Source organism: Helianthus annuus, chromosome 14, assembly GCF_002127325.2.
Source record: "Helianthus annuus cultivar XRQ/B chromosome 14, HanXRQr2.0-SUNRISE, whole genome shotgun sequence".
NCBI lineage: Eukaryota > Viridiplantae > Streptophyta > Magnoliopsida > Asterales > Asteraceae > Helianthus > Helianthus annuus.
The window spans coordinates 154,859,568-154,872,294 of NC_035446.2; the positions used below are offsets into that span (position 1 = coordinate 154,859,568).

A 12,727-nucleotide genomic window follows, 5' to 3' on the forward strand; every position below is an offset into this window, starting at 1 on the left:
TCACCAAATTAACATTGTTGGTAGGGCTGCAAACGAACACGAACAAGACCTTGTTTGTGTTCGTTTGTTAAGAAAATATATGTGTTCACTAACACTTACCAAACAAGATTTTATGTTCGTGTTTATTTGTTAAGTAAATGAACTCGTTCGTGTTTATGTTTGTTTATTAATTTTAGGCAACAAACGAAAACGAACGTTGATGAACACAAATATGCATAAACTAATGTTCATGAACACAAACAAGCGTTCATGAACAAAATATATATACACTGACACTAATTAAGTATTTTATTTGTCCGAATTTAGAAGCCTTTAAATAAAATATAAAAACTAAAAACATTATTGAACCATCGAACACAAAGAAACACATTAGTGAACGTTTACAAACATAAATGAACGAACGTAGCCTCTATTCATGTTTGTTCATTTAACTAAACGAACAAAATGTTTGTGTTCAATTATTTAATAAACAAACGAACTTTCAATCGAAGAATTCATGAACTTTTTGTTGAATGTTTGGTTGAAGCCATTCTCGTTGGGTTAAGTGGTTAACCGTAAATTGTAGGAAGTAAAAACTTCCGCGTTGGTGGATAGAGTTGGTGAGTAGTAGGACCCACAGAAAGGGGGGTTGGTGAGGGGTCCACATCTAGAGAGTTGGTGGTTTCTGGCTGTAGAACGCCTATAAATCCACACCCCCTCACTCCTAACCAAATCGTCTCACTCTCTTTCATCACTTTCTGGATCTCATATCACATCTTTCTTCCCATCCTTCCCACGTAAGGTACCATTTCTTCCACCTGTTTATTCCGATTCAACCTGCAGATCTGTTTCATTCTCTTATTTATCTTCCGATATTTTACTCGTAAACTTGTTTTTTTACTTGTGATCTGTTTAGTTTGTGCCGTTAATTGTTAGATCTGAGTTATGTCATGACGATTTTGTCACTCGTTACTCTGTCGGCATCAGATCCAAGATATTTTCTACTTTTGTGCTAAACTTTAACTGCTAGGTGACAGATCTTGTCGTTAGTGCCTAAATAATGAGTTAGTATTACTCTGGATCTATGTGATATTATGATACTTCATAAGTTAAAAAGCATGTGAACAGTTTAAGTTATTCAATTCGTTAATTGAAAGTATATGAACAGTATTGATTTGATTAGGTATTTGTAGAATCAAAATATTCCTTATCTTGAATCTATGGAAGAAAGCATATTTAGATTTGTGAATTTGATTCTCATTGCTAGTGGACTTAAAGTTGTAGATTCCATCATTTTAGGGTACAGTGTGTGTACACAGAGTATCTGTAGTAACATTGGCATTCACATTCATAGTATGTTCTGGCTCTTTTGCTAAAGATATATGTAATTGCTTGAAGGTAAGGTGTCATATTGAACAATTGTTTATGTGAATCAAGAAAACCATGTAGTTGTGATTGATTTGAACAATTGTTTGTGTGATCTCTAGCCCGATAGCTGCAAACCGATGTTTATGGAATAAAAGTAAAAGTTTTTACTTGCTGTTATAACATAGTTGGTGTTAGTTATATATTGTATAGATAGAATATTCTTTACTCTTTTAATTTTGAGTGCTTATATCATTTTATTAAATATACTCTGTTGTGGTTTCAGTTAAGAGATGGAGACCTTCCTATTCACTTCCGAGTCTGTCAACGAAGGACACCCAGACAAGCTCTGCGACCAAGTCTCAGATGCCATTCTTGATGCCTGCCTAGAGCAAGATGTTGACAGCAAGGTCGCCTGCGAGACCTGCACCAAGACTAACATGGTCATGGTTTTCGGTGAGATCACCACCAAGGCTAATGTAGACTACGAGAAGATTGTCCGTGACACTTGCAGAGAAATTGGATTTACATCTGCTGATGTTGGTCTTGATGCCGACAACTGCAAGGTCTTGGTCAACATCGAGCAACAGAGCCCTGACATTGCCCAGGGTGTTCACGGACATCTCACCAAGAAGCCAGAGGAAATCGGTGCTGGTGACCAAGGTCACATGTTCGGTTATGCTACTGATGAGACACCCGAGCTCATGCCTCTGACTCACGTCCTTGCAACTAAGCTCGGTGCCAAGCTTACTGAAGTGAGAAAGAACAACACTTGCGCATGGCTCAGGCCTGATGGTAAGACCCAAGTGACTGTTGAGTACCGTAACGACAACGGTGCCATGGTCCCTATCAGGGTTCACACCGTTCTCATCTCCACCCAACATGACGAGACTGTGACCAACGACCAAATTGCTGCTGATCTTAAGGAGCATGTGATCAAGCCTGTGATCCCAGCTCAATACCTTGACGAGAACACCATCTTCCACTTGAACCCATCAGGTCGGTTTGTGATTGGTGGCCCACACGGTGATGCAGGTTTGACCGGCAGGAAGATTATCATCGACACCTACGGTGGATGGGGAGCTCACGGTGGTGGTGCTTTCTCTGGGAAAGATCCAACTAAGGTGGACAGGAGTGGTGCTTACATTGTTAGGCAAGCAGCCAAGAGCATTGTGGCATCAGGACTTGCACGCAGGTGCATCGTTCAAGTGTCTTACGCTATTGGTGTCGCTGAGCCACTCTCTGTTTTCGTGGACACATACAAGACTGGAACTATCCCGGATAAGGACATCCTTGTTCTTATTAAGGAGAACTTTGACTTCAGGCCAGGGATGATGGCTATCAACCTTGACCTCAAGAGGGGTGGCAACAAAAGGTACCAGAAGACTGCTGCTTACGGTCATTTCGGTCGTGATGATGCAGACTTCACCTGGGAGACCGTCAAGGAGCTGAAGCCCAAAGCTTGAATGTAACAGTTTCACGAGAATGATTATTTTGTCCGCTATATTGGTCCCTGGAGAATAATCACGCTTTCACTCGGCATGTTGTTTTCTTAAAGCCATAAGGTGGACAACAATTGAGAACATACGTAGGAACCGTTACGAGCTTTTGATTGCTGGGTCAAATGTCTGTGTTTGTTTGTTTGTCTTTTTTTATCTTATCTTGCTGGGGAACATTTAGAATTTCTTATTTTTCAGTATTTTGATGAGAAGCCTATATGTTATATGTACTCTTTGAACAAATTTTTATCTACTTGAAGTTTTTGAGTTATTAACTTGCTATCAATTTGGTACAAGCTTGTATTACGCATTTTACATTTTATGGTTCATTTAGTATTAGAATTTTTACTTTTAGATAATATTACACATTACATCCTTACAGGATATGTTTAATATACGAAAGATTACTACTCACTTTTATCTAATGTACGCCTTTAAAACTCGAAATATATCATCTTCTAAAGCTACAAGTCCATAACAAGTTAGGTGATGATTACTAGTTAAGGGTTGATGGAGTGGGTGCCGCCCCTCTTTCCCGAAGCTGTGAGATTGTGTTTCCGAATCCTGCTACTGCATTTCCTTAATTCCTTCTTTGTGTTTTCTCCAATTCGGGATGCCCCCCGGGGGGGGGGGGGGGGTAGAGCACGGTCCTCCCAACCGCCGGAGTGATCCCACTCCGGGAGCTGCTACCCTACCAAGCTAGCTCCGCGGTGAATTCCCCTTGCCGGGTTCTTACCCTGGGCGACATATGCCACTCCCAAGACTCGAACCCGGTACCTCTAGGAAGAGGTGGGTGTCGGTGGCCAACCGGGCTGCCCCAGTTGGTTACAAGATCCTCCACATATGCCTGTATTGCTATTGCTCCCTTTAGGAGTGAACTTCCAAACTCCAAAAGAATATGTTACAATTTTAGTTTTTTTTCCTAATAAAAGGTGGTAACTATTATTTCGATTCATGTCACCGGATTTAAAAATTTCTATAAAACCGGGGGTCGAAAGCGTATATACCCAAAAATTTCTATACGAAAACTACATACTCTCCACTACAGAGAGAAAAGTTCAGAGGGTCGGCCGCCCCCTCCCCCCCTTAAAAGCTTCGACCATGGCGGTATTAGAGTGCTCACAATCCTCTGAAGTTAAAATCACTAACACAAGGAACATGGCAAGAAAGTAAAATAACGAATTTGCTTCATTAGGATTGGTCGATACATCGTTGGTAGATAATCACAACGACACAGAACTAAGTGATAACCAACAACTACACAATAATTCTAGAATTGATGGAAATTTCAGAAATCTGTGATTTTACAACAGGATTAGCAATGCAAGCGACTCAGATTGAAGGTGATAACACCATCGATAATGAAGGCAATGTCGAAACACGTTGTTACCCTCGCTTTGCAACACACAAATGGTCCTCACACCGTCGATAGTGAAGGCAATTTCGAAACGCGTTACAACTATTCTTCTTGACTCATCAAACTTGGCTTCTTAAATTAAAGGTGATAAGCTCTTCATGGTTGTACAACTCGAGCAATATTTTAAATTGGTTAAGGTAAGATTAGTTGTTATTCATCTGGAGGATAAACACATCAACGGTGTCAATCTTTTGTAGAACATAGAGATGACCAATCTTTTGCAAAATTACGACGGAATCACAAGACCTTCGACTCAAACGTTTAAAAAAAAAAGATTCTTTTAATTGTACAAAGTATGCTGTTTAGGCCTTTGAAGCACTAAGACAACCCAAGATTAGCAGCATCTCTAGTTAAAAATCACCAGAACAAACATATAAAGTTGAAAACAAAAGGTAAATGCAAAACCGTCCAATAACCAATTGCCCTTCAATGATGCCAATATATTTGGTGTCGTCTATATATACATCCTGATAACAAAAGTCATTCGGTCCCTAATCCCTTTTTCATTCCATTTTCACGGAATTTCAAATTCCCTATCATCTGAACTCAACGTAGCGAAAATTTCTTCCTGAATCATTTCATCATCTCAACACATGAATTAAAGTGCAGTCACGAAGCAGATTATAATGATGAGAAATGAACCCTCAAACCGACATTTGTTTGACGCCAGATGGTAACTTCTTGGAAAGTGCTTCCATTGCTGCTTCTACTGTTTCTTGATCCTGCAAACCAGTTCAACCAGCGGTTTTGAGATAATTCTATTGTATTTTTCAGAGCTATTTAATACCAAACAACCCATTACCTTCCCTTCAAGGGTTATGATGAGAGGCCCAGCTCTGGTTTTCCGATAACACCCTTGATTTTATTTACAAAAAGATCAAGACAAAAAGTTAGGAAGACTGAAGATAAAGGTCAACTATCATAACTTGATAAAATCGTATATGTAGTTTGTACCAGTGTAGATATCAGGAAATTCAATAGCAATCTTGGATAGAGGCTGAGCAACTTCTAACTGTATCAATAAATCAAAGGGTATAGGAATTACGCCTTTTTAGACAGCTCACCGAAGGTGGTTAACTGAATAAGCAATAGATAGATAGACAAATACATACATCTGAGAGTGACGTTTCTAAATGCTTCGATACAAACGGTCCTGTTGGTGCTAGCAGATTAGTAGACCTTAAATCAATCAAAGCATCCCATTGTCGGTCTAACTCATCAACATTTGTTGCAGTGAGCACAATGACATTATGACACTTGATCTACAAAGACATAAACATAGTACAAATGACGTCCCTTAGAAACGAAGAAAGTAATATCGAACTTCAAACACATACCAGTGGAACCGGAAGCTTCTCATGTTCTAGCAGTTCTGTAATGCCTTCAGGCAGCTGGGCCATCTGAAAATTGATAAATAATTAAATACATATTTTCGACCAAGAATACGTTTTTCGGTTTCTTTTTATTTGGTTAATAGTTTCTGTAATGTTAGTATGTTACTAAGTTTGGCATTCAGTTACCTCGTTGCGGTTGCCAGTGCACTTATCACCAAACAGGTGGCTAAGATATTCTTCGTATTCTTCATCTGGAGCCTGTAATTACACAAAGCTATAAACATATATTGACAAATTTACGTATGCGCCGTAACACTAGTAAAACCTTAAACTTCCCCATGATTTGTGATAGTTACAGGACAAGGAAAGGAAAACACTGCAGCAAAACATAATATATACCAAGCGAACGCCAAATGCTTTGGCAACTCCACCGACAGTAACATCTGTATGTAACGGGCCAACCCCTCCATATATGAACACCTGTATCCACAATTGCCAAGTGAATAACATAAAAAAAGTTACTGAAAACAGAGATATGTCTTAAAATCACAATCGACGATGACAAACCAGATCACTCATGGACTTTCGCCTTTCGACTTCTTCAGCGACAGAATCTACCTGTAAGATAATAACCAGATGACAAATGCAGGGTCAATAAACGTTTTACTTTCTTTGTTTCTAAATGCCATGTGCGTGACTAGCTAACAAGAACGCGTTAATGTTTACCTCACACCGTACAGTAGCCATTTGCGATACCAACCAACCTATTGAATGAAGCTTTTTACACAACGATGGTCCCAATTGATCCTCAACAATTCCAAAGCTGAGCTATGCAACAAACAATAGAACATAAGTAAACGCATATTAAAACAATACTATTAAATCATGGGTTTTGATAAACTAGAACAAAGAACTTACAGAATTTCATCACCAACGGCTACAATGGAGGCTGTGTAGATGCTGCCCTGATGAGGTTCCGCACATTTCAGGCCGTTGCTGGCGGCAGGTACACAGGCGGCAGCCGCAGATAACTTTCTTGCTCTCCCTGCTCTCTCCGATCTTCCGTCAGAAAGCATATACGCAGGTCGGAATTTTTGTTTTTCAACACCAGGATCTTTGATAGATAGTAATGCATTTGGAACTGTGTCATGGATGCTTCCAATTGACGTGTATCTGTAAAGAAGGAAATGTTATAATGAAATACCTAAATTACCCCTAAATGAAAAAATTAAAGAAAATACGAATTGGAATTAAACTTACCCTTGATCATAAAGGCTACAGTACGGAACCTTGCATGTCAAAAGAAAAGCCCAGACATCTCTGTTGGAGAAGTTTATGGAAATCAGAGTGTTTTAAAGCGATATGAGAAAACGGAAAATATTAATATCAACGTAAATTGGTCCACTCGAAAGCAAGCATATGAGCACACCTATATGACCAATCCAAGATTGGATTCACTCTCATGAACGGTGGCCATCCCGGGGAGCTCGGAGAGAACTGTTCTTGACCAACCTGCAAAAAAATTGACAATATTTACCAGTGTACCACTCTTCTGTTGATAGATAAAGTCCGACACACATGGTAACTGACGCTTAAAATCTAGGTGTTCTAAAATTTTTAATTCTTAAAGAATAATTTGCTTACAGCAGTGGGGTCACCAATTCGAACACCAAGAAAAATAGCTTTGGTTGATTTTGCCTTTAGTAGAGCCTCCAAACCAGACTTGAAATCTTCGCGAATGATATCTAACTTCACACCATAACTGAAACATCAACAACAACGCAATATTAATAATTAATAATTATACGCTAGGAATATTTTATGCAACATTTCCTCGTTTGGCAAAATTTTAATCAAATTATAGAATTTTCAAAAACACCAAACATTTTTGTGCTTCCTGGATAACATGATATCAATAGCATTGATATCTTACCTAGCAGCTGTTTCGTAAGTGAACGAATTGATTTCAGGGAAGACAGAAGGGGTTTCAAAATATATTGTCCTTATTGGAAATGTAAATTCACCATCAGATAGACCCCCGTTTGAATGTCCACGTTCCACTTGATGCAAAAAGTATCCTGCTCTAAGCAAGTGCAGCAAAACCTACAGGAAGGTCTAAGCATTAGAATTTACTGAGGGAACTAATTACCTTTTACAGTTTCATATGCACATAACTACTTACAGTTGAATCCTTTCCTCCATTGAAGCTGAATGCCACCTCTTCGATACTGATAAGGAAAAACCACATCATGTGAGCCGTGAGTCTGATATCTCTACTTAACGTATACAAAAGTAATACGCCTACTGAATGTAAATGTTAATTGTGTAATAGAAGAAATACCCATATAACAAAAGTTCAGCACAACTACATATCTATTACATAGCTACATATCTATTACCATGGGGATTAAGTGTAATCGTTAAACATAACTTTTGAAGACAAGTTTTAAGTAACTAAAGCATGCTCATTTACAAAGTCAACCATTTATAAATTTTAATTATCTATCAACAAATGACGAATAAAAGATTAGAAATACGGCATTGATGATCATCATGAGAGCAATGAAGAATGAGAAATCATACTTGGTGTCACCTACGATTGAATTCACCAAATATCAACCTCTCTGCAAAGACCATAGGGATATGGATTTGAACAAAGTGGACCAAACATTCGATTGAAGTGAAACAATCAGTTCATCACAGGTAACCTAGACAGGGAATCTTTTTCGAAAGAAAATCCTAAGATTGTTCACTAACGCTATAATACAAACTCCATTAAAAGATATTAACCATTAATATATACAATTTAACACAAATCGCCATAGCCAACAAGCAACATCATATAACACAATTTGAAACAAACTATTAGATTGACACAAACTTTATGCAGGGACGCTGTTTACCTGCAATTCCATAAAAACAGAAGGATACTCCAAATAATTCTCAAACCCACATTGCAAGTAACAATAAAAAAGGGAATGAATGATGTGTGGTGAAAGACAAGGTCATAACTGATAAGTTTGTGTTGGGCCCAACCCAAAAACAGTTGAATAAAAAAGGGAAAATCTTGAATCCCTAAAAGCATACTATGATTACTGAAATTGAAACTCATTGGATATGAAATTGGAACTTACGAGTAGAGGGCAAGAGCTCTTTGAATAACATAAATGGCGTTGTGATACTTGGTCTTTAGCCTCCGATCATCGCTATCTCTAATAGCTTTATCGATCTCCATCTACGAAACCCCTAATCACATTAATTGAAGCCAAGGTCAAAGGGGGTTAAAGAAATGAGGATTTTCTGCGTTGAATTTTCTTGGAAATTTGGAAACGGGATGGGATATTTTGCGAATGTGTTATCAAGAACTCATCAAGTAGAGGAAGGGGTTTTAATGGATCGAGATTTGTTTGGTCGTATTTGATCTACTCTGCCCAAACAAGACCAAATTTTGAGCATGTTTGGCTAAGCTTATATATAGGGCTTGGCTAAGCTTTTTGAACCAACTTATTGACTTACTGGCTTTTCAAAAAGTCAATAAGTTAAAATTGTGTTTGGCTAATTGAAAAGTCTTTTTCAAAACAACTTTTCAGTAAGGAGAAAAAGTCACTTTTGAAAAGTCAGAAATTTGTGACTTTTTAGAGCTTTTCAACACAATTACAAATTTACCCCCTACCAAACAACTTTTCAATATGAAGAATATCCTTTTTAGTAATTTTGGTTTTTCCCACCCAATAAGCTAATTCAAACACTTTTTTAAAAACTCATTTTCAAAAAGTCATAAGTCAATAAGTCCTTTTAACAAAAAGTTCTTTTTGAGTTAAATAAGCTTAGCCAAACATGCCCTTAAGTCAAAAAGTACTTTTGGGAAAAGAATTTTTTGAAAATGAGTTTTTAAAAAAAGTGTCTGGATTAGCTTATGAGGTGGGAAAAGCCAATATGTTAATAAGTTGTTTTTTAAAAAGTGTTTCGCTTAGCTTATTGATGTAAAATGACTAAAAGGGACATTCTTTCATAAGGGATGTTAAAAAATAAAGGGTATATTGGTAATTTGTTGTTTGAAAAGCTATAAGCTGATCAAGAAATCACAATCTCTTAACTTTTCAAAAACTCCTTTTCCTTTATATCAAAAAGTCATTTTAAAAAGCACTTTTCCATTTGCCAAACACTAAAAACTGCTTATTGGCTTTTTGATAAGTCAATAAGCCAATAAGTTGGTTGAAAAAGCTTAGCCAAACATGCCCTTGATCTACTCTGCCCAAACAAGACCAAATTTTGTTATGGACCATGACGCTAGCAAGCTATATGTGGATTTCTGGGATCGGATCTTTATCAATATTAAGTTATTAACTAGTTTTATTCCCCGCGCGCGTTACGCCACGCAGCGGGTTTCATACGAAGAAGAGGTGTTAGTTGTTGGTTCAATGTGAAGAAGAGGGGTTTGTTTACTTTGGTTCAATGTGAAGAAAAGGTGTTTAGTTGTTGGTTCAAACGTTGCTACAATAACGTTGTTTAGATGAACATGAGAGCAATATCACAAAGAGAGAAATATCTATAACCAAATCTTTGTCCAGAAAAGTTTGAGTAAGGGCTAGGGACACTTAACAAAGATGGATTAAAACCAAAAAGTTCTTACATGATATAATCATTATGTTCATACTGTGTTCTAATACTTCGAGCAATATATTATTATAATGCTAACTTGAGTATTTATATTATTTCATCAACTCTTTATTACAACTTTCATTTAGTTGCTAGAAGAAATTACATTTTCTTCAAGAAAGAACAAAATTTTACAACATAAATATAACATTCATTCTAATTTCTAAATCAAAAAACAACATAGTTGCACATCAAACACTTGCTCTACTTACAACCAATCTCTCTAAAGGTTTATTCGTCATCATAGAACCCGTCTTGTCGGAACCCAAATCCAGCACCCCGGTTGAAACAAAAATCAAAATAACGAAAATCAAAACTGGGTTTTTCAACCTTTGGGTTACATACGAATTGAAACTATTAGGAAATAACAAATCTCTTGGAGCAATATCCTCCTACCTCTTAAATTCATTAATTGTATTTATGTAGTCAATTGTAACCTTTGTATAGAGAGAAATTATCTCTCCTTTATTTATGTAGTCAATTGTAACCTTTTTGGCTGTAACATTTCTCATTAAAAATTAATAATTAGAATGCTAATTAGCTATTAAGAAAACCCTAATTGAGACACCCAAGTAATTCTGCACTAACCCTAAAATTTTCGAAACAATCGAAATCAGGATCAGGGCCCCTAAAACTCAGGGGGGGTTAAACCCTAATCGATATTATCCTTATTATACGTTGTCTGAATTGAATTTTATAAAACTATCAACTCACCCAAGCTACTGGACACGAAACCTACCCTACCCTAAATTGGCATCTCAGGCGATACGCGGGAGGTTCCCCGAATTCTGCCGCGACACGCGGGAGAAGCCAATTTTCAGTATAAATAGAGGGCCTTGGGACTTGAAATTGGAAGTTAAAACGTCGTCCAAACGCTTTCTGTACGACGAATTATCACAATTATACTACAACTACACACACACTGTTATCGAGGTGCTGCCACGGAACAGGGTAATTACTCGATCGCTATTACGATTCAGTTTCCGGGATCAATATATCCAAAGAATGTCTAAGTGCCGCCCACATTGGGTTATGCTTTGTCGTTTGTCGATAATTCGATAAATGAGTTGAAGCATTATACTTTGTCATTTGTCGATAATTCGATAAATGAGTTGAAGTATTATACTTTGTCGTTTGTCATTTTGATAAACGAGTTGAAGTATTGCACTTTGTCATTCATTGTGAGAATTTGATCTCGTAAGTTATCGTAACTGCTGTATTGATCACTAACCCTGTTTTGTGTGCATTATTGTGAAATTAGGTTAACAGGGCTAAAATCCTATTCTATCCGTAGTAAATCTGCAATGTGAGTTATTCTTCTTTTCTAAACTCTTTTCTCACCGTTTGTGAGTGTTAACTATTTTACAATACTCCAAATTCATTTTTCCGAGATTATAATACCAGTGATTAACTTGATGTAATCACCAAATTACAGCCAGTATGTGGGGTATTGTGCACATTACTACAGTTTAAATCATTTTAGGTGGGCGAACCTAATTTAATTGATTTACGTCATTCATTGGGGCAGCCAATGGTGATATGACCACTGTCACAGATCCGGTCGAGTGACAAATACTGTGGGTAGTTGGTTGATATCAGAAACATGCGTAAAAGATCTTAACACTGTGAATAATCATAAAATGTGTCATTTTCAGTAACTAGAATAATTCACTCAGTATTTCCCGCTGACAAAATCTTTTTCAAACATGTTTCAGGTAATCTGCTGTAAATCAGGAAAAGTGCTGAGGAGCATTTCAAGCTTAAAATAATGGCTCAGTATAAAATAAAGAAAGATGTTTTGAAATAAGAATTTATCACTAAACTTATGTATTGTAAATTATCGGGGTTTTATCCCGAATTGTGAAATACAAATAATCGGGAAAAGTTTTAGCTTTACAACGATCATTTCCGCTGCTAAACTCAATTAAACAAATATCACGGGGTTTCTGTCCCGCGGCTTCGGAAACGGGTCAAACCGGGTCGGGGGCCGTGACAGAAACAAGGTGGTATCAGAGCCACTGAGTTAAGCTAATTAAGTATTTAAACAATACTTAATTTTCCTGATTACTATTATGTGATTATGTGTTTATGTGCTTTTAACTGATTATTTGTTAGTTACAGTATGGGTAAACAAAAGTTGTAAGATATCTATCTTAAACTAGATAGATCAATTTACGAAGAGGGAAGTTCGTCCAAAACTAAATTTTCAAAGCTCCCTACGATTCCTGAGGAAGGAATATTTGTGCGTAAAGCACAGTATGAGAATCCATTATCTCCTAGAAAAAGGAGTATGATTATTAAGAAAAGTAAGGAGCAAATCCGAGAAAAGAGGATTAAAAAGGAAACCCAGGATTTAATCAATAAATCACCTTAGGAAGATAAGTTAGATGAAAAATGGGCAAATTTATATATGCTAGCTACTGTAGCAGAAAATGCAAATCTTTAAAGTACTCTAAATCTAGTACTAGTATTTC

At 37.1% G+C, this 12,727-nt stretch overlaps 2 protein-coding genes across 3 annotated transcripts; one reads left to right on the forward strand and one right to left on the reverse strand.

Moving 5' to 3' along the window:
- Positions 1-654: 654 nt before the first annotated feature.
- Positions 655-3,125, forward strand: LOC110904492 (S-adenosylmethionine synthase 2). Of its 2 annotated transcripts, none has more exons than XM_022150336.2 (2): positions 655-781; positions 1,631-3,125. In XM_022150336.2, exon 2 carries the CDS (start codon positions 1,638-1,640, stop codon positions 2,808-2,810), a length of 1,173 nt encoding a protein of 390 aa, XP_022006028.1. In that variant the 5' UTR covers positions 655-781; positions 1,631-1,637; the 3' UTR covers positions 2,811-3,125. The 2 variants fall into 2 exon arrangements, with proteins under 2 accessions (XP_022006028.1, XP_022006029.1); XM_022150337.2 differs by having other exon boundaries at positions 694-776.
- A 1,395-nt stretch (positions 3,126-4,520) lies between these two features.
- On the reverse strand, positions 4,521-9,034 carry LOC110904493 (FAD synthase). Its single transcript, XM_022150338.2, has 16 exons — positions 8,729-9,034; positions 7,777-7,822; positions 7,528-7,697; positions 7,239-7,356; positions 7,024-7,106; positions 6,855-6,914; positions 6,513-6,767; positions 6,321-6,417; positions 6,162-6,212; positions 5,994-6,074; positions 5,781-5,852; positions 5,598-5,660; positions 5,373-5,522; positions 5,215-5,272; positions 5,063-5,115; positions 4,521-4,982 (listed from the first exon to the last, which is right to left on the reverse strand). Exons 1-16 carry the CDS (start codon positions 8,827-8,829, stop codon positions 4,905-4,907), a joined length of 1,536 nt encoding a protein of 511 aa, XP_022006030.1. The 5' UTR covers positions 8,830-9,034; the 3' UTR covers positions 4,521-4,904.
- Positions 9,035-12,727: the final 3,693 nt, after the last annotated feature.